General features: G+C 34.7%; 1 protein-coding gene across 2 annotated transcripts; it reads right to left on the bottom strand.

Moving 5' to 3' along the window:
* Nucleotides 1–475: 475 nt before the first annotated feature.
* Nucleotides 476–22,016, bottom strand: lamp2 (lysosomal-associated membrane protein 2). Of its 2 annotated transcripts, none has more exons than XM_014982796.2 (9): nucleotides 21,832–22,016; nucleotides 17,032–17,135; nucleotides 14,380–14,590; nucleotides 13,061–13,225; nucleotides 12,702–12,982; nucleotides 11,215–11,331; nucleotides 10,047–10,101; nucleotides 9,806–9,973; nucleotides 476–4,500 (listed from the first exon to the last, which is right to left on the bottom strand). In XM_014982796.2, exons 1-9 carry the CDS (start codon nucleotides 21,980–21,982, stop codon nucleotides 4,361–4,363), a joined length of 1,392 nt encoding a protein of 463 aa, XP_014838282.2. In that variant the 5' UTR covers nucleotides 21,983–22,016; the 3' UTR covers nucleotides 476–4,360. The 2 variants fall into 2 exon arrangements, with proteins under 2 accessions (XP_014838282.2, XP_014838281.2); XM_014982795.2 differs by lacking the exon at nucleotides 476–4,500 and adding an exon at nucleotides 4,611–8,419 and having other exon boundaries at nucleotides 21,832–22,014.
* Between the last annotated feature and the right edge of the window lie 666 nt (nucleotides 22,017–22,682).

The raw sequence follows: 22,682 nt of genomic DNA, 5'->3' as shown, positions 1-22,682 counted from the left end.
TGATGTGAATTTGAATAAAAATGTTCAAAAATACTTTTCATATTCATGTTTTTTCTTTCACTTTTGGATTTCTTTTTCTTTTGAACAAACTTTATGGCCCCAATTGAGCTCCTTACCCAGGTTATCTTTGGTAGATCTGATTTAAGTGTGAAAATCTGTATTGTTCACACCTTTTATATTTTTACAGAACTCTACATGTTGGATGTTTGCTCCATGTCATTATGGATAACAATATTCAAGATATCAACTAAAAGCTTCAGACAAAAACAAGATAATTTATCAGTCAGACTGAAATTGTGGCTGGAATGTGTCAGGCTTCTGTGTACAACACAGATGATTAAAGAACCAAACTGAACAAAGTCCAAAACACGGTTTGAGCTTCCACATGACTTCAGGCTTTAGTTCCCAACCTTTGAGCTCAATTCAGTCACAAGACTCCTTCACTCCCAATAAATACACAGCAGAAGAACAGAGATACAAAACAAGAAATGAACTTTATTACTGAATTTGTTCCCCACTCGTGTTAAAACGAGCCTAACGTGTCACATTCCTCCATCAGAAGCTCATGGTGAGGTGCTCAACAGAAAGGCACGGAAACTGCAGAGGTGTGAGGATGAAAAACGCTCAAAGAACGGAGAAATGGCGGCGCTGGGTCCGTGCTCGTTTTGGTACAAATATGTTCCCATCAGAAACCAGTAATGAAGAACAAAGCAGATCCTTCTTCTAAAATACTGCATATTAAATCAAAATACAGGTTAAATGTGGCTTAAAATTAAAATGAGTTTTTATCTTTGTCAAAAAACATCTTTATAAAACTTTAAATGAGTTTGAAAGAGAATCAAATCACATCATTGGCAGCTGTAAAGATTCGTACCCGGACCATTTATGGGCAAAGACGTCACGGGAGGAAGTCTACTCTTTTTCCCTGCTGCTGCTGTGCGTTCAGAACAGGTACGCTGCAAAAATGCAAAATATCACCAGTGTTTTTACTTAGTTTCTAGTGAAAATATATTAGTACACTGAAATGAGACAAAACTAACTAAATAACTTCTTAGCCAGACATGAAAGTGTTTTTTAGTCAGTAATTTCTTAATATTGATTAGTACTAGAAGTACTAGTACTAGAACAATTGGCAGATTATCTTACTTATTACAAGTTATTTTTTTCATGTTTTAAGTGAATTAATCTGCCAATAGAAGTTGTATTTTTTTACAATTAATTTTACTGAATTATTGACTTAAAATAAGCTCCTATTTCTTGCTGAAAAGTTACTTGTAAGTTAGTTTTGTCTTATTTCAAGTGCACTATGATATTTACACTAGAAACTAGGCCAGAAATACTTGGTAATATTTTGTTTTTTTGCAGTGTGTACGAATACAAAAGCATTTTGCACCAATTCTTTCCACTGTTTAATGACTTCCTGATGGTTTATAGGGTTAAATTTAAGATTCTCAGGTTAGATTGTGTGGTTTTAACAGCACCACTGCAAAAACACCAAAATGTCACCAAGTTGTTTTTTTGGTCTAATTTTTAAAGTAAGTTAGTCCCATCTCATTTCAAGTGTACTAACATATTTGCACTAGAAACTAGACAAAAAGAAAATAATTCTTGGTAAGATTTTGTGTTTTTGCAGTGCATCAGTAACTGTTTTTAAATCCCTCAATCTTACATTTTTGCTCCTTGGCCTTTAAGAAAGTGAGTCACTTTAGTGACATCTATTCCCCTTTTTTATTTTAGTGCCGGTATTATTTTAATGTCTTCTATTGTAATGTTTTTTCTTTTCTTGCTGTGTAACACTTTTGGTGCTAGTTGACTTTATAAATACATTTCACTTTATATAAGAAAATTTATTTGGTCTCCAAAACTGATTTCTGAATACCCAACATGCACAGATGAGTTTGAGGGGAATAATCTCTCTTTAATGTTAAACGGTTCCTGCTGTCAGATGTTAAATCCCAGATTTAAAAGTAAACAACACTGTAATCAAATTAATTTCCAACATACTTTATGTGAGCATTTCAACAAAATTCAAGAGTGACAAAAACTACAAATAAAAGAGAAATAAAACTGGTCCTGATGCTGGTAAAGTGTCTGTTACATTATTTTCCCTTTCACCCGGTGAGAATATGCGCAACAAGTTTAGCTGTTCATTCGTGTTACATGGAGGCGAAAACAAATCTGTGGAAAACCGACATCTGAGAAATAAGGTTGCTCTTACATTCATCAAAAATCAATGTCTGTCATTCTATACAAGAGATTAATTTACACATATACTATAATATAGCACAGAAAGTGAGAGCAAAAAGCCTCTCTGGTTTAGGAAGGGAAGAGAGTGCACTGCAAAAACTAAATCTTAAATATTCTTGGTACATTTGAAATAAGACAAAAAAAAAACTTACAAGTAACTTTTCGGAAGACATAGGAGTTGGTTTTAGGTAAATAATTCCTTAATATTGATAAGAAGTACAAGTTCCACTGGCAGATAATTTCTCTTAAAACATCAGAATAAATTTTGTTATAAGTGAAATAATCTGCCAATGGAACTAGTTCTTTTTTAATCAATTTTAAGTAATTATTGACTTAAAAGAAGCTCTTATACCTTGCTGAAAGCTGATTATGTTCGTATTAGTAACTTGTATGTATTATACATTAGTAATACTAACTTACATAGCAAGGCATTTATCCATCGTCAAAAGTAAAAAATTCTGCTAGTGGAATTAGAATTTTTTCATCTATATTTAAGTATTATTGACTTAAAACTGGATGAAAATTACTTAGTTTTATCGTAATTTAAGTGAACTAAGATGTTTGCACTAAAAACCCCTGACAAAAATTACTTAAGATTTTGTGTTTTTGCAGTGTGGAAGGCCAATTCACAGCCATATAGCCATCTTTTTCTTTTAACATGCAGTTTATATTAAAACAATTTGTCATCGATCATAAATGTTTTAGTGCTTGATTCAGTCACTTTTGTCAGAACAAAAAAGCTAAACAAAACCAGCTGAAGCTGGATGTGGGAAATAAGCTAAAAGGTTATTGCAAGGAGACACTGCCTCGGAGGAAAACTGAGAAAAATCCAGGAAGCTTTTTGATGCAGGTGTATTTTGTTTTTGTTTTGTTTTTTTAATTTAAGAGCAGAAAGGGTGGGAAAACAGGGAGAAGAAGCAGAAGCAGCAGACCTGGACTCAAACAGACTGGTAACCAGTGCGGCTCTTCCGCCGACCAATCAGGTAAGAGATAAGCACAAGGATGATTAGGAAGCTGAGGGCCACGCCGACGGCGATGGGCACCAAAAAGCTCAAATCAGAGTCCAGGAAGCATTCCTCAGCTAACAGACAGACAGAGAGAGACAGACAGACAGGAAGTTAGCGCCTCAGCAGGAAGTTAGAGGACGATTTGGGTTGGAAATAAACGATTAGAAACAAAGCCAGAAGCAGCAGGACACAAACGACCTATGAAAAGATGGAAGCGATGCAAAGCGGATTAGGGAGAAAAACACAAAAAGGCAGATTATTTCTGCCGAATTCAGTTTGAGAAAATTAACTCACTGAAGTTTGTCAGATTAAACATTATGCCAAAAACTGAGTGTAAAAACTGGAAACAGCTCGATCCGAACACAACATGAATGTTTGCTGCTGCTGCTTTTTTTGGCTGAACTTAATGGTTTCTTGTGAAAGTAGTCTAAAAAATAAAAAAAATTAACTAAAGAAAAGTCATCACAAAATTTATAGATAAAAAAAAACAAAAAACAATTCACTAGCTTAAAAATAAACTTTTGAACCGGAAGTGATCCGCGCTGCTGAACCGCCATCTTGCTGTTAGGCAAGAGTAGCAAAAAGACGAACTATGACTTCAAGACCAACAAAAAGAAAGTACTTAAAAATTGTAATCAATACTTTTAATGTACTTATACCGTTTTAGGTTAAAAAAGAACGAGGTGATAACTCTTTCCAAGCTTGTGGCTTGTTTCGTTGTCATAGCAACCGCCATAATCGTTAGTTACGGATGCCCACCATTCCGATTAATTAATTAATTTTTTTTAAGGGTAATAGTTTTGTTTAGAGAGATTTAATGATCCATGTTTATAGTTTCGGTTGTGTGCAACAGCAGCGGCCATTTTGCAACCAGCTCTAAATAATATTTAAGTGCAATTTCTGGGAATCACCTCCAATTTTTGTTTGGTAGTTTTGAGTAAATCAAGCGTGTTTCCAGTCTTTATACAAAGCTAAAAGACAACCAGAAGACCCATAAGTTAACAGAACAAAACACAGATTACGCTTTTCTCGTCACCAATTAGTGAAAAAGCAGCGATTTAATTAAGGCGGCGGCCACCCCCTGCAGCTCTAAACGAGGAGTAAGATCAGAAAGACTGGTAGCCCGACGCCATGTTTCTCTTCCTCCCGATGAAATAAGCCAGCAGAACAATAAGTATGAGAACAAGCAGGGCAACGCCGACAGCTATGGGAACAAGGTAGCTCTCCTCAGTCGGGCATTCCTCAGCTAGACGGGAATGAAGAGAGCACACACGTGAATGTCTCACCCACTTAAAGAAGAAAACACCTGAAAGGAAGCAGTTAGTCAAATAGAAAGCATAAACAACAGGGAATCCCTTCTGTACATTTTCAAACATTTTTATTTCCATTGAAAATACTAAAAACGCTTCATTGACACAAATCAAACGTGATGCAGCTAATAGCAAAATAACGTCAACAGAGACGGTCCTGCAGCAGATTCCCTTTTATTTCAATTATGACAGAATCTGAGAATAACAGTTTATTTTATCGAGTTGGAATTAAACAAGTCCAGTTAAAAGCTTTATTGGTGCTGCAGGAACATCTTTATATTTAAGGCAGTTTTTACACAAGACACAAATCACAAGCAAAAGACAGGCAAAAAAAAAATAATCCAAGCTCATTTTTGATTAAAAAGCAGTTATTCGTACACATGTACAATAAACCTGTGAAAGCAAATTTCATCAGCACAAACAATGCACAGCACACTGCAAAAACACAAAACCGTAACAAGTATTTTTTCTCCGTAGCTTCTAGTGCAAAAATCTGAGTACACTGGAAAAAAAAAATAGCTAAAGAGCAAAATATAGGAGGTTGGTTTGAGTCAATTCATTAAAAATTTTCAAAAAGGTGCCGACAGATTATTTCACTTAAAACAAGTGAAATATCTTTTTTTCCATCAATATTAAGGAATTGTTGACTTAATATAATCTCCTTTGTTGCCAAAGTTACTTGTAAGTTTCGTCTCATTTCAAATGTGCTGAAATGTTTGTACTATAAGCTATAGACAAAAACACTTGGTAAGAGTTTTGATTTTTTGCAGTGTAGAAACTGATGGACAGGTACAGTCGTCGCTATGGAAACACTTCCTGCCTGAAGCTGCTCCTAACCTCAATTAATCCTGACAATCAATGACTTCCTGCACGGAGAGAACTTTGTGTTTTTAAATGGAAAATTTTAGAGATTATATGAACAAACGTGGCAGCAGATTAAATATGCTGGAAATCTAATGAAACCTACATCAGACTCAGCAGAAGTTAATATGATACAAGTTAAACAAAACTAGAGCTGCACCAACTGGAGATTGTAACTGGATAATTTTTGTACTCTGATCTGTGATTAACCTAGTTAGAGTTGAAGGATGTTTATTGATAATTTTTTTATAAAATTCAAAAGAATGTAATTGAAATCAGATGTAATCTTATTCCATAATTGCATGTTTAATTTAAAATACTTTAAATAACCTGCTGCACTTTTTTCCTCTGTTATAATATGAAAATTCCTAAATTAGCAGGTAGAATATTAAAGAAAATTGGTTTATATCATTCAGGAAAATTAACAATCAGGGCATCTGAGGATGGGAAATAGAATACATTATATTTTATTAATATGCATAATATTATATAGTCAGTAAAAATAGGAATTAGTTTATCAGACATCAAAGAAAGGTTCTAAACTGCAAAAACACAAAATATTACTAAGTGTTTTGGTCTAGTTTCCACTGCATTTAAAATGAGACAAAACTACCTTACAAGTAACTTTCAGAAAAAAATAAGATCTTGTTCTAAATCCATAATTCCTCAATATTGATTTAAAAGTCCTACTTCCACTGGCAGATAATTTAATTTATACGATTTTTTACATGTTACAAGTGAAATAATCTGTCAGTGGAACTAGGACTGTTACAAATTAATATTTAGGAATTATTCACTCAAACCAAGCACATAAATGTTGCCAAGCTGGTTTTCATAGTTCAGGCGTTTTAAGATATTTACACTGGAAACTACAAAAATACTTGGTAATTTTGAGTTTTTGCAGTGTAACTGGTGCATCGCTAATATAAACTGAAACCATTTTTTGAAAAATAAACTCCAGCTCATTATTATTTCCAGTTTTTAATCTTTGCAGCAGTGAAACAGCTCCTGGCCTTTCAACTCTCATCAAAAAACAAAAACACAAGCGATATCATTTCCTGTTATTTTCTCTAAAGCGTCATCTAGATTTTTTATTCTTTGTCACAAATATTCAAAGACAATGTGAAAGGTTTTCAGGACCGTAAGCGTCCTCTCATCCAGCTGATTGTAACACAGGTGAGAAAATTAGACAAGCAACATAAAAACCCTCTTAGTGCATTTCTGTGCAAACATCCTGATTCCAGAATGATTCGCAGCGAAAGTGAAACATTTGATTTCCCTTTTCTGACTCTAATGCCACCATGTGTTTGTTGATTAAATAAAAAAGAAAAAGTGATTATTTCGTTCTAGTTTGCTCTTATTGGAGTGTGTGCAAAAATAAAAATAAAAAGACTCACAGGTTAAATTAACAATGGCTTCCTTTCTTTACACTTTAAATCTGAATCAGATGCGTAAATTATCTGATGAATATCTGAAGTCAAGTCATAATCTGGCTTTACAGTCATAGGCGGAGTATTGGAGACATTTCAGATAAAAGAATGAAAAAAAAACTGGCCATGGAGGAGTAGACTTAAGCCAAAAAGAATGAAATTGAGATTTCACATATTAACAAAATAAAGGGGATATTCTCTGTTTTTATGATTTAAGGCATAAAGTTACAAAATAAGTCAAATTTGTTCAGAAAAAAAACAAAAACTGACAAAAAGCGACCAAAGTCGAAGGTTTAGGAGAATCGTATCTGAATATTTTCCAAAAAGTTTAAGAGTCTGCACTGCAAAAACAGAATATGACCAAGTATTTTTAGTTTAGTTTCTGATGCAAATATAACTTATCAGTAACTTTCTTGGTGAGACATGGCAGCCAAAAGTTACTTCTAAGTTAGTTTTGTCTTATTTAAAGTGAACGGAGATATTTGCACTAGAATGTCGACTAGAAATACTTTTGGTGTTTTTGCAGTTTAGATCCAACATTCAGATACATTTCTCATGAATTTACCACATAATCCTAAGACTCTGGTCACTTTTTGTTGCAAATATCTGACTTTATAAGTCAAATAAATAAGTTTTCTTCAGAAAAATGTTTTTTAAACAAATTTGACTGAAATTCTTTTTTGCAAATTTATGTTGGACATTTGAGAATATCCAAGTTCTCTTGTAAATATGTGAAATTATTCTACAAAAGTTTTTTTGACAATTCAGTCCTCTGTGGTCAGTTTTTACTTCCTTTTTAATCTATAATGACCCCAATATCTCCTTATGCTCTGATAACATGAACAGAGCCTCAAAGTCTGAAATAAATCCAAAGACTTCTCCTGCTCTACAGGGATCAACACGGGTCCGAAACCCACCTCACTCACCCGTGTTAGTGAAATTCTGGAAATAAACACAGAAAGCAGCTCGAATATTTCGATTTGATAATTATTGGGGTGAAAAGAAAAACCATAAAGAACAAAACAAAACGAGGGAGGGAATGTGTGCTGAGCAAAGTGCAGGATCATAAAAGCTGAAGATCTTGTGCGAAAAACTAGACTAACTGACCAGAGGTCATAAATCTTCAGGCGTTTCTGCACACAGAAAACGAGCTTTGCTGTTCACCTGAACTTTAGCATCAACAAGAAGCAAAATGGGAAGGACAAAAACAAACCGAACCAGGGGAGAAACAAGTTTGGTCCTTGAGGAAAACATCAAATTCATCTTTGGGCCGATTCAATTTGATCAAGTTTTTTCTCTTCTACTTAATTTTATCACCAGCTGATACTAAAATGATTTTTCAATCTTAAATAGATTTGCCAGATCAAACCCAAGGACCAGGCTTGGGAATCCCGTGACATGTGAGGAGCGAACGCACGCTGGATTTAAAGGGTCTGATATCCAGCATGGGTCTTTCTTCGACCAATCACGTAAGCGATCACTACAATGAGAATCAAGCCAGCCAGAGCAGCACCAACAATGATTGGGATTAAGATGCTGGGGTCATCCAATGAACATTCATGGGCTGCAGATAAAAAGGAGAGTCAGTCAGCAGGTGGAAAAGTTCAGTTTCTCATTTTCCTCAATTCAAAACAGAGGCAAGAACAAAGCAGAAACACATTATTCACCATCATGGGACAAAACCGAGCAGCAAAACTCTTCACACCGCTTTTACATGTCCAACAAGAAATTACTTCACTGCATTTTAATGGGATTTTATGTCACAATTTACACCGATTCCCCTAAAAACAATTTTTACACCGCAATCTGAATTCTGATCTTTTCACATCTGGTAAAATCTGATTTGTGTCACTTCCATTCGTGTCGTATTCAAAGTCTGCAGTCTGAACGGCCATGTCGCATTTTTGAGGTGAAACGTGTCAAAATTCTGCAGCAGAAGAAGCCGAAGGGCGTAAATCCAGACTTAAAAAATGAATGAAACAAGCAGTGCAACGCTTTCAAAGGAGCTTTAAATGGAAAACGATGACCTTGTGACGATACGCCTGCGCTTATCGCTGAATAACTTTAAAATCGATCAATCGACGGCGACGGCCATTATCATCTCTGTAAACAGAGCGCTGCCGAGCAACATTTTAACTGCAAATGACTTAAGACTGATGTGGAAGTTCTCCCTAAACATACAATCTTTCTGACTTTTCAGGAGTTAGAGTGGCCTAGTCAAAGTTCAGAACCAAATCTAATTCAGTGTTTGTGGAAAGACTGCAGACCAAAGCTGAAAGAGACACTGTGCCAAAGTGAAAGTCGTTTCTCCAGATCAGCAAGAAATCGGTGGCGGGACTATAAATGTAATTAATCAATTAATAAATTAAAATGAGATCAATAGTTTCCATTTTTTTGATTTATCGTTTCTTTTTACCAAAAACTGGATGATAAAAGTCTCAGTCTGTCATTTTGTCTCAACCATCTTTTTTTGAAGGATAATTTTGCTTACAGAAACTTCATAATTTATTTAATTTGTTGTTTCTGTCGTTTATTTATTTTGGATATTTAAAATGTCTCCCAGTTCCAGAGTTAAATTTTCATTAGAAGTTAAAATTTATTGACCTCTGAGAAAGTTTTCTTCTTACTTTATTGCTAGAAAATGGTCTCAAAACATCGTTGGAAAAATTTATCGTCCAGTAAAAATCGTTAAAAGCATGCCACACTTTTCAGATCAACTGAATGCTAATTTCTGTTGGTATAAGACATAAAATCCCAATAAAATACATTAAAATTTCAGTTTTTAACAAAAAAAAGGTGAAAAACAAGTCATGACATAATGAAAATACTGAATTTTTTGTGTTTTAAATGAAATTATTTGCAATAAATGTGCAAAGAATGAACTGCAGCTTCCACGTAGTAACAGAGAGCATTAATATGAACTCAGTCCATTAGATGAGAGATAACTGACCTGTGCTGTAGAGGCCGTTCTTCACGCCGAACGGCTGCACATGCAGGCTGAAGGTGTAGAAGGAGAGCAGGCTGGTGATTGTGAAGTTCTGCTCCTTGTTGCACATGTAGGAGCTTCCCACCGCCGCCTCCCACAGACTCAGGTTGGCGCTGCTCTGAGCAAAAACCCCTGCAGGGCGACACACAGGAAGCTCAGCACCAAACCTGCAGGTTGTTTCTGAGTGGATACGGGTAATAAATACCGGAGCTGGAGTTGATGGTGACGTTCACTGCATGGAGGCGGAATTTCTTTGTGTCCTGTTAAGATTGAAAATAATTTATTTAGATCAGGGGTGGCCAAGTCCAGTCCTCGAGAGCCACCATCCTGCAAGTTTTAGAAGTATCCTTACTCCAACAGACCGGGATCAGCTCTACAAAGGCCTGATAATGAGCCATTCATTTGATTCAGGTGTGTTGAAGCAGGGATGCATCTGAAACTTGCAGGATGGTGGCTCTCGAGGACTGGACTTGGCCACCCCTGATTTAGATAAAGTGTCTGATGCCGAGTGTGCAGATGTATCGGATTAGTAAAACTTCCCCTCTGTTTTATGGTCGAGAAGTTAAAATGATCATATAAGCTCCAAATTTCTTACTTCCTGTTTCGTTCTGTGAGGTTCACATTTTTATAGCAGAACATAAAACCTGATAACTTTTAATATGTTTGCTGATGAGTAAAGAGATCACACAGCATTTCCTCTCATAACATGCAGTAAAAACATCTAAAGAGCAGCAGAACTGAGTCTGAATGTGAAAAGTTTCACTAAAAGGGAGAAAACAAGGATCTGGCCTGCAAAAGCACAAAATATTCCCAAGTAGATTTTATAGTGCAAATATCTCAGTAAACTTTAAATGAGACAAAACTAACTTACAAGTTACTTTTCAGCAATAAATAGAAGCTTGTTTTAAGAAAATCATTCCTTATTTCATTGGCAGATTATTTTACATTTTTCCATGTTATAAGTGAAATAATCTATAAGTGACACAAGTACTTTTTCCATCAATATTAGGGAATTATTTACTCAAAACCAACTCATATTTATTGCTGAAAGTTACTTATAAGTTGGTAAATTTGAAATGAGACAAAACTAAGATATTTACACTTGACCAAAAACACCTGATATTTTGTTTTTGCAGAGCAGATTCTTGTTTTCTCCCTTATTTCTGAAAATGTTTCGCAAGATAAACTGTGTGAACCAAGATATTTGACTTAAAAAAGACTTAAGATCCGTTTTTGCAGTGTATGCAATAACATATTTGAACATTTGATTTTCACCTTTTATTTAAGAAATTAAATTAAAGATACTGCTGGAAATGTATGTATAAGACAGAAATAAGCTTCAACAAACAAAACGATGAGTTTATAAAACTTGCATTGTAGAATGAGAGGGAAACGGTGATGTTGTTGGACACCAGGATGAGCTCGCTGTTGTCGACTCCACAGCTTCCAGAAACTTCAGTCGGAGGGTCAAAGTTCACCTCCTGATACTTCTGAACACAGAATAAAAACCACTATAAAGATAAACTATTACCAAACTACTGCTAGACATTTACAGTGTTTGAAATGATTTTATTTTGTAATTTTATTTGTCAAAAATGTCGTTGGTTATGATTGATTTATAAACGTAATAAAAATAATAAATCTGAAGGACGAATACCTTTTAAAGCCACCGTATGCGTTAATTATTTTAGTAATCGATCATCACATAAAAATTTAAATATTCTGCAGATTTTTAATTTAAGAACTTTAGCCGTTTATCTTTACATTACAAAGGCATTAAAAGATGCTAAAACTATTCGATTAATTTTTAAAATACATTTTTGGCTTAAAAGCTGCTTTGAATATGTTGTTTAATCAGCAAATGCCCTTTTTGAGCCAATATACTCCAGTTAATGATTATTGATTACAAAATTAGTTGTCAACTCTTTAAATAAATTGATTCATCTCGATTAATTATTTAATCTCTGGCACATTCTGCATATTTTTCATTTTACTACTTAAGCTTATTTTAAATATTGAAAATACAAATCAAACATTTAATGAAAACATTTTATTGCCTAAAATACAATAGCAGCGTTGCTTTGGTGTTCTCCTGATGCATCTGCAGCAAAAAAATAAATATTTTTAACATGTAAAAAGTTCAGCTAATTTAACATCAATACAGTGAAGGGTTGATTATTTTTTAGATTAATTGATCAATAACTGAATATCCAAAAGGTGTTTAATTGGAGATTTTTTTTTACAGAATCTGAACTGGATGAAGCCAAAACTGACAAATGAAAAGATCAAGGTAGAAAATATTTACAGCTAAAAACATTTTTTTTTGTATCTTAAATGCAAAATGTTTATATTTCTGTACAGTTTTGGCTTAATTATTGCTCTGAGTGTGTTATTTAACTACATTTACTTGAGTAAATATTTTTTTAAAGTACTTTTAGGAGTATTTTAGTACTTTGTACCATTTACTTTTACGTCAGTAATTTTATGATTAAGTATTTCTACTCTTCGTTGAGTAAAATGTCCGTTCTCATGTTTTAGCCAAAATAAATAAAAATGGCACACACAGGCTTTCAGAGTTTGTTAAAGTTTTATATTGAAACAAATTAATTTATTAAAAAGTGTCTTTTGCTCTTTTTTTGTTGTGATATCATGAATTATTTTTATTTTAATCTGTAAAACATCAAAATCTCCACTTAACTTTACATTTCGGGGCGTCTGATGATGTCATTTTTAATATTAATTGATTGATAATTTAATTATTAACCCAGTACTTGAGTAGACTTCTTACCAGATACTTTCTCTGATAAATACTTTTTACTTTCACTTGAGTAAATTTATGCTCCTCTTGCTCTGAACGCACCTTGTTCTGAGTGAAGCCGATCCTCAGGCCGAAGTTGGCCAGCAGGCAGGCCGTGCTGTTGGCGTCGTGCCTGATGGAGTAATTCCCCACGGTGGGAGTGGGCAGAGTGGGAGTGGGGGTGGTGGGGGGTGCCACAGTGGTAGCGTTGGTGACCGGCGCCACAGTGGTAGCGTTGGTGACCGGCGCCACAGTGGTAGCGTTGGTGACCGGCGCCACAGTGGTAGCGTTGGTGACATGAGTGGGAGTGGGAGTGACGGGTGTGTCCGCAGGGCAGGTCGTTACTGGAAAACAGAGATCGGATCAGAACTTGATATGTGAAGGTCTGAGCCTGGAGGAGGGCGAGAGGCGGCGGTTCTTACGGTTCTTGCTCCTGTTGCCGCCGACGATGAAGGCCTGTATGAGCACGTCCGACAGAGTCATGTTGGCCTGGAGCGAAGCGACGAGCGTGTCTTTACTTTTGCACGAGTAGGATGTGTTCACGCCGACGTCTGTAATGTCAGGCTTTGTCGTCACGGTGACAGTTCCTACAAGCAGGGGAAGAAGTTCAGCAGCTCATCTGAGTTTATTTCGTTTAAGAAAGACTAAATAAATGGGGTAACACTTGTGTTAAATTGAAAAAGTACAGAAGAAGATTAGGGGCACTGAAAAAAGAATTCTGGTTTTTGATCTCAGAGGATTAAAATCAGAATTCTGCATTAAACAAAATCCAAAGTTTGAGAAAAAAAAAAAGTCAAAACTTTGAGATGAAAGTCAAAATTCTGATATTAGACTCAGAACTCTGGAATTAAAAATAAGTCCAAATTTAGAGGAAAACGTACAGATTTTGAGAAAGAAAGTCCAAATTTTGAGACCAAAAAAAAAAAACAAAGTTTGAGGAAAAAACATCTGAATTCAAAGGAAAGTCAAAAATTTGAGATGAAAGTCAAAATTCTGATATTAAGAGTCAGAACTCTGCAATTTAAAAAAAGAGTCAGAATTTGCAGAAAAAAATCAAAATTTTGAGAAAGAAAGTCCAAATTTTGAGACCAAAAAACTCTAAAGTCAAAATTTTGAGAAAAGTCAGAATTCTAAGAAAAAGTTAGAATTCAGTGAAAAACTAAATTTGAGAAAGTCAAAATTTTAAGAAAAATGTCTGAATTTTGAGAAAGTCAAAATTCTGAGGAAAAAAAGTCGGAAACTGAGATTAAAGTAAAAAAAGTAAAAAAAATGTTTCCAGTGGCCCTTATAGTCTTCCGTACAAGAGTATCCCATTCCCACACAATAACATACGAACCAGTTCACACAGCAGCTTGAATTCAGAAAGTTTTTCTGCTACAACATAAAGTTTCTGTAAGGTTTTTTCCATGCATGTTTTATATCAGAACAGGTCAAACATAGATTTTCTCTTCTAAGACAGAAACTTTCATAAGAAAGAATAAAACACATCTGAGCTATTTGGAAGTTATTTTCATGTTGTCTGTTAGTCTAAAGGTTAACAACGAGACATTTTCATGCACATTTCCATCTCTACATAAATATGAAATAAATCCATTTTCAATGAGTTTCTGCACCAAACTGAGTCTGTGTGCAATTTCAAATCAACATCCAGGCTGTATTTGCTAATTTATTGCCAAGTAACAAAAGAAAACAATTCCCCCCATGCTCCATAGGGGGCGCCATGTAAAGCAGACGACATTACCATTGGATGAAGAATCCGGGAAGACTTTTGAGTCGTTGAGGTTGTAAACGAAGGTCATGGTGTCTGCCTGGTAGTTTTTGTCTTTCAGGGAGAAATCCACGCTCCAGGAGTGTCCGTCCAGAAAGCTGAGCTTCAGAATCGAGTTTGTGTCGTTGCATTGGCTGCCTTCTGATGATGCACCGGCAGGAAGCTCAAATGAAACAGTTTTGTTCTGAAACAGAGCAGAGAATCATTACAGAAATGTCAAACAATCTGATTCTTAGATCTAGAGTCAATTTAACATCAAAAATGCAATAAAAAAAACTTCATTTTCAGTAAAGTTGGTATAATTTTATTTAATGTAAAACAAAAAAAATGGCTGCTTTCCCCCCCCTTTACCTGAACAAAACCCATCAGAATTTTAACTTTTGCAAAGCTCTCGACTTTAAATAATAATCTTGTGCTTTTGTTGGCTCATTTAGGCTCTTCTGTAAATAAATACGACAAAATGTTTCCTCAGACTGACCTAATTATTCCCTCTTGACCCAGTTTTCCTGCTGGTTGATAAACTTCCTTTGTACTTCCTTGTTCTTTGATCTCAACCGTCTCTGACTTCACATCTTTTATTGACAAATTTCATTTTCCTGCAGAAAGCTGAGCAGTGCTGTGGTATTTTAATAAAGTTTTTAAACAATGCAGCAGTGAAAGTTCATTAAAGACAGGAAACAAAATGTGCCAATAAAGTGGAATCTAAAATCGAGACCATTGTTCACAGTAACAATTTTATTTTTACGTTATTCCACATAAATTTATAACCCTTTTTGATTCCTTACTACTGGAACCCTTTAAATAGTAACATTTTCATTTATATCTTTAGGAATCTGCCACTGGTAACAGAGCAATTAAATCAAAACTGTACCAAATATTTTAAAAAATTGTATTTAAGAGAAAAACATCTTTGTTGGCAAATGTATTTTTCCTAAAATAATTGACAATTTAGTAATCAATTGTGACTGGAAACTCAAAAATAAGTCAATTTGATGAAAAAAAAAACCCCCAACATATTCAGAGATGTGTTTAAGTCAAACTGTACAAAAATATTTTTTTAAAAATTGCATTCAAGATAAAAGCATCAGTCTGTAAACATGTTTTCCACAAAACTTCAAGTTTATCTTCAGCTGGTTCAAATATTTCACTATAGGAATGCTGCATTTTAGGCAATACATTTATTACTTTCTCATTATAAAAAAGGAACTGGATACTTTAAATATACATGTAAAAATCTGTAGAAAGTGGCAATTTTTAAATTTGATTAATCGTCAGAATAAATCGGTAGAATGATCGATTAGTAATCATGAGTCGGAACGTAAAGGGAATTTATTCTAAACTGATTTAAAGTTTGGTTTTTCCTTTACATCAAAGCAGAAATACAAATTCAGAAACAGATTTCTTCTCACCCCACATGTTTAAAAGTATTTTTGCCTCAGGAGTGTAAAACAATTGTAATTTTGTCTTTAGAGAAGGAAAATAAAACACGGTTTAGACCCCAGAATGGCGCCGTTCATGCCACTGTGTGACCGGTAGCTTTAGGGAAGTCAGCAGCCGGATAAGCCAGGAAAATCCACGTGTTGGTTGTGAGAATGAAACTCGTCAGGGAAAAGGAAAATCCTGTTTTCTTTCCACAACAGATTTTCTGCTGACATCCAAGAGCCACATTAATATTAAATCTACAACTGCTTTTACAAAAAACAAAGTTCCTATCGTTTTCCTGATAATTATTTGCACTTGTTTTCTTCCCAGTGTCTGAGCCAAATGACTGATGCATTATAGCAATCATTCCTCAAAAGAAAAAGGATTTTCAGTGATTAACGACATAATGCCAATAATATCGATGTTAGTCGTCTTGACATCAGAGAACTAAAGGAATGCGACTCAAACAGAGAATGAATATCAGCATTTTCAAATATCAGATATTATCCCAAACTTTCATGTCAATGCATCCTTAGATTCTGTGTAGAAAGAGTTGAGACTTTCAGCTGCTTCCATTTACTACCTCTATGTTTCACACAGTGGGTTTTGGAATCTTAATGATTAATCGATTGCTAAATCAGATGAAAAGTATTGCAATAATCGATTAATCGTTTCAGCAATACAACCAAACATTATCTTTCTTACTTTTTCTGTTAACCATCTTCAGTTTTAGGCCCAAACACAAAGTAAAATTTGAGATTTAAATCGTTAAACATTTACGCCATCGGCTTATGCAATAAAAACATTTATTCTTTCTGTGTCTTTAATCCATTTAAAACCCCAGCAGTTCATCTTTTTCAAGGCGAGTCATGTAAAGAAAGCTTTACATTTAACACTTTTGCCATTGAGATTTAAATTGTTCCTTAATAGATTGAATGAAGGATTTCTGACGTTTCGTTTGAAATCCAGAAGTGAAATGACTCAACAAAACAATGGAAGGATGTACATGAGGAAAACTGACTAAAGAAAATGTTGAACAGCAAGAATCTGCTGCTTGTCGTGACCTCAGTCGTTTCCCCTTTTCACGCTTCCTCAGTGATGTGACAACCATGTGACTCAGGCGCCTGATAAGAGGAAAGCAGCAGCGCCTTCCCAAAGGGCTGTAAAACAGTAGACTGGTGTAGTCAAAGTACAGTGGCTCACCTTGTTGTCAGCAATTTCATAGGTGACTGAGAAGCTGACGGTCAGATTGGCATAAAGACACAACTTGTCGTCATTCTTGACTTCAACCTCAATGCCATGAGACACTGAAAGGAAAACGATGTGTTATTTTGGTTAAAACAATAAAAATAAATTACATTAGCGGCACAAAGTTCTGTACATTACAGATTATTCAAAAATATTTCAGTTTTCCTGCTGAAGTTTGTAACTTTTACAAAAATGTTTACAGATTTATTAAAGCTGTTGCAAGTTGTGACAGTAAAACATGACAGATAATCGACTGTCGTCTGACAAACATCAAGTAATTTCACAAAGTAGAATTGGGTGCAACTATTTATTAAACAAGTTTTTTTTAAAGCAGTAAAAAGGAGGGACTTTTATCTAGGCCTGCCATGATAAATTCAGCTGGATGATAAATTATCCCAGAAGATATCGCGATAAACGATAACGTTTTGGAACATATCGTCAAAGATCAATAAACATTCAATTTTAATGAATATTTAACACTTGAACTGGAGGACATTATAAATGTACAAAATAAAAATAAAATGAATGATAAAGTCTCTAAATAAATAAAAAGAAACTAACTGATAGCAAAGCACCAGACTGAAGCTTTTACCATACAGTTTTTGGTAGGGAAAAAAAAAAAAAAAAAGAAAAATGATAAAAATCATGCAAATTATTGAGTTTGTTTTAATTCATCATATCAAGGTTTCCCCAGAAAACGTGCTGAGCTCGGTGGTTGGTTGCTGCAGTCATTCATGCAAAGGTCCGCTGTGTTCGAGCTAAAAAATGTTTAAAGTTGGCAGGAAATTTGAAAATATCAGTTGATAATTATGCGTTATTGAAAGCTCAACACCTGAACACCAACTATAAAGTCTTAATGCAAACATTTTACACAGACCTAAATAAATAAGCCATGCTAAAATGATCAAAATAACAGAAAAGATTCTGTGCTTTCAGAGATCAAATTATGCAAAGAAAACAAGTTCATATTAATTTAGAAACAATAATACTGATGTTTTAACTCAGAAATCAGCATGTGGTGGATAACCAGGAGGATTTCAACGGGGTTCAGTGCTGCGGGCTCTTCATTTATTCCAGAGCTGTATTACGCATTTAGTTTGTTTTTACATTTTTCATAAGACATTTTTTTTTACTTCTTTTAACATCACAGTTGTTTAAAAACTTTGGACATGCCTGCTCCAGGTTTTATGCTTGAAATCAGATCTTTAATGTGATTTTCCTGCCGTTTGTGAAGCCTAGTTTCTGTTTGGTCACGCTTCCATAAATGAGTCACTGGAGAAATGCTCACTGAATGGCTGGATGATTCAGCCTCCACGAGCCAGCGGTCACCTCTTCCTCCATCATTACCCACTTTGTCACCAGATCTGAGGAGAAATCTTCAAAATCCTTCCGCTTCTGAATAATGAAGACCACAGCGCTTTCTGCTGCCTTTTATTTATTTATTTATTTTTACACATCATTCCACAGATTTGTGTTCTAGCAAACAGAGACGTTCTTTGATTTTATTGGTTAGTTTCTGCACCGTCAGCTGCTGCACTTCATGTAAATAAGTATTTTTCTTTCCAAATCACCTTCAATCAGTGGTGTTTGCAATGCAATCATCTTAGAGACGATCAGCGGATATCTGAAGCACTCAGTCAATTCTGAGCGTCAAAGCAGAGAATATAATGCAACTAAATTTACTTTAAATGTATGAAATTATCTTTGTACTCTGATTGTGGTTAGGAATGTCACAATAAATCAATTAATTGCATGATAAAGTAAAATTAGCTCAATAATTTTCATTTGCATGAGTTGGCGTTTTTTCTCACGCTTTCAAAAACTGTATGACAAAAGTTTTCAGTTTAGTGCTTTGGCCTCAACTAGCTTCTTTTGAAGGACAATTTAGTTTTCAGAGACTTTATAATTAATTTTATTTGATGTTTTATTTAATTTGGATATTTAAAATGTCTTCCAGTTCCAGTGTTAAATGTTCATTAGGATTAAAATGTCCCCCCCCCCCCATCATTATGCTTGAAAATGGCCTCAAAACAATAATATTATCATTTATCACAATAATTTCTGGGACAATTTATCATCCAGCAAAATTTGTTAGCGCAACAGGATGAATTATGGGTTATTTTCAAATTAATTTTAGACCAAGTCTAACATGGCAAAACGTGAAAAAGAGTTAATACGTTCCACCTTGAAGAATGTATTTTAAAAAAACAAACCAAGTGCTAGATTTTATAGTCCCGCTTCTCCTTTTGTGGGTGAAAAGAGCTAAAACGGTGCAGCAGGCAACACAGACACTGTTGTCAGCAGATTAGCAAACAGCGCCAATCAAAGTTACAAAGTTGGTTTCAGAGTCGTGTAAAAAAACCTACAAAATGACTCTTTGGACCAGTAAAAAGACAGTCATGAAACTTGAACTGGTTTAAAAACTGAATATGTGCAGCAGTTGCAGCAAAGTCCACTGATACTGCGCACTAAAAGCCTGCATGTAGGTTACCAGAAAGGACAAGGTTCATTTAGATAACCGATAAGGTTTCACCAACACGCTCTGTCATCAACTCAGCCGCTTCAAAGAATTTCCAGGTAGCAAAAACATAAAAATACACAAAAGCGTCAAACTTTCCCCTATGTTTATAGCCCGCTTTTTTTTTTTTTTAAATGGAGAGAAAAAATGTTTACTGTGCGGGTCAGGTGGAGACGAAGTCAAAACAAAAAGTCATACGAGAGCAGATCTGGGACAATTACAAGCACTAAAGTTTATGACCAACATCACATATTTAGAGCAACAGATATGCATTTATAACATTATATGTTTCCTGCCTTCAACAACTTGGATGTTTGAATGGTTTCTGCATTAGCCATTAATCTCACCTCTGCAGCGTCAGTTTTACCGTTTTGGCTCTAAAAGTGTGAAACATGCGACTCTACAACTTCCTGACAAACAGCTGCAAGCTCTTTGATCAGCAATGCTATGCTCTCTAGATTAACTGTAAACCTTCAATCAGCAGCAATCTACTGAGAAATGAGCGCTGATGTCATCATCTGTACCTGGGACGCTCATATCCCTATAAAAAGAGATTACAACACCATAACTCCCTATTGCTGAATTTTACAAAGCAATCTTTAAGTAAAAGTAGGCTGACTGCTAGCTAGTGCTCTGGAAAACCAAGATTTTACAAAGTTACAGTAAACTATAATACTGCTGTTTTAATATAGTAGTAATGTCAAAATAATCCAAGAACAACTTCTCAAGGATCAATAAAATTTAAACTAATGAACATTTAACACGAACTGGAAGACATTTTAAATATCCAATATAAATAAATAAAACGCACATAAAATCTCACTTAAGTATATGTAGACAAAATTGTCCCAAACTCAAAAAGATGACTTTAATTGTCCAGTTTTTGGTCCAAACAATAAATATCGCAAATGGAAATTTCTGAGCTTTTTTTCTTTAGACAAAGATCATTTATTAGTCTCCCATAGGATACATTTTTTTATTTATTACGTGAATAAATATTCCCCAAAGCAGGAATAATTTACATTTTTCCAGCTCTATTGAGAAAAGACCAACAAAGCACTGTACCTCCCCCACATGTTGCTGCACGCTTGTGGCTATCTGGCTAAAAGCGGAAATAATAAGAGCAAACTCCTATTGCTTGAAAACAGAAACTAAAGAAGCAGCAATAAGTCATGCTACTTACTGCAGCTATTTTACTTTGCAAAATAGCTGCAGAAATCTCACAGCAGATAAGACTGAAACTAACTTGGGGGCAGAAGAATTACACCGCAATTAAATCTACTGACTCACAAAAGGGAAAAAGAAACTGCTGTCGGATTAACCAGAACATTTCAGCCTTTGAGCAAAAACATTTATTGTCTTGAGTAAGCAAGACAAAATCCAAGTAAAAAAAAAAAAAAAAAAAAAAGATGGAAATGGATCAATTTTTAAAATAAACTTAGCAACATAACTTATGCAATTACTTCAATATATCTTTTAAAACTTGAAAATATATTTTCGCATCATTTTAAAGTTTTCTTTTTTAAAACAGACAAATTTTCAGAAAAATAAGGGTCAACTTCGCAACAGAAATCTTTAGCTTAACGGTGCTAACTTGCTGCCAAAAGATGCTAACATTAACTCAGCTAGCTCGGTGAAGGTATTACGTTGCAAAATTTATCAGGCAAATATTTTTAAAATATGTTCTGCTTCCTTAACTTCTAAATAGATACGACAAGAAGGTTCAAGAATCTACCTGTAACTGGAGCTTAAGCTGCCAGAACAAGGTTACCTAATCGGTAAGCCAGCTAGCAGCTAAGCTAGCTGAGGTCTGTTGCTGCAAACATTAACTCCTGTATTAAAATCGTTTATTTATTTGAGGGCTTTAAGTTAATAAAAGCCTGGCTGAAGTATTCACGGCGGCATTAAGATATAAATATATTTTAAAGCTACATGTTTTTGAGGATTTTTACATTGACGTAGGTAACAATTAGCTCTGATGCTACCGCTGCAAAACATCACGACTGCGGTCAAATGAACCATTTTCAATGTCTTACTCGTTTTTTACTGCTGTTTTCACATGAGTATAATATAAAACAAAATCAAAAACACCTAATATAATTATCCAAATTTAACCGATGAAGGCCTGGAGTAGACCATAAGTTTAATCGCGTCACTTCTGAGAAACAGATCCCAACTTTTATTCTATTTTTTAAAAAAAACATTTCAGTAACAAATGAATCTGTGGTGATACATACCAACTCCGAAATACAAGAAGAAAACAAATGCAGCGTATCGAGACATCATCGCTGAGGGTTTTGGATGTTCAGTCACTGAAGAGGAAAACTTAAAAACAGAAAAGTGAGGAGACGCTCCGTCGTTCAGGCTGTGCCAGGAAATACAAGTCATATGACTGTGTGTCAAACCTGAGTGAGGTACAGACAGGAAGTCCGGCTTTATTTTATACCGTAAATCATTAAAAAAAAATCCTCTCCGAGCCTCTAAATGTCCAGGCAAATGATTTAAAGACCTGTTTACCCACCCCTTCCTATGTAGAAAATGTAACAGAATGAGCTAAAAGTGCTTAAAAAAGAAGAAGGTATTTTTGAAAAAAGAAATGCTTTATTTTTGGACCGTTAGAACAAAACTTTGAACTTTCCTTTGTTAAAATAATTTTAACAAGGATAGCTTATATATATATATATATATATATATATATATATATATATATATATATATATATATATATATATATATATAAGATATCCTTGTATATAATTATTTTTTATTTACACATTTGTTAAAACTGTCTCCATTTCAAGCTACAGAAACATGTAGCTTCAAAATATATTTATATCTTAATGCCGCCGTGAATACTTCAGCCAGGCTTTTATTAATTTAAAGCCACCAAATAAACGATTTTAATACAGGAGTTAATGTTTGCAGCAAAAGACCTCAGCTAGCTTAGCTGCTAGCTGGTTTACCAATTAGGTAACCTTGTTGTGGCAGCTTAAGCTCCAGTTACAGGTAGATTCTTTAATCTTCTTGTTATGAGACAGATGATCTGTGAAAAGATCTTTGTCCATCTAATCCCTGAGCTGCTACACTG

The sequence above is a fragment of the Poecilia mexicana genome, unplaced genomic scaffold (genome assembly GCF_051168715.1).
Source record: "Poecilia mexicana isolate PSO_F unplaced genomic scaffold, ASM5116871v1 scaffold_10, whole genome shotgun sequence".
NCBI classification, from domain to species: Eukaryota; Metazoa; Chordata; class Actinopteri; order Cyprinodontiformes; family Poeciliidae; genus Poecilia; species Poecilia mexicana.
Note: the sequence above shows the minus strand (reverse complement) of the source record. Positions and strands in the feature narration are given on the sequence as shown.

Excerpts from the sequence above, each read along its gene's own strand:
- lamp2 (XM_014982796.2), bottom strand. The coding sequence starts at position 21,982 with ATGACTTGTATTTCCTGGCACAGCCTGAACGACGGAGCGTCTCCTCAC. Across the intron at positions 17,136-21,831 it reads CTTCTTGTATTTCGGAGTTG|TGTCTCATGGCATTGAGGTT; the intron begins GTATGTATCACC and ends TTTTCCTTTCAG. Across the intron at positions 12,983-13,060 it reads CGGCAACAGGAGCAAGAACC|TAACGACCTGCCCTGCGGAC; the intron begins GTAAGAACCGCC and ends TCTGTTTTCCAG.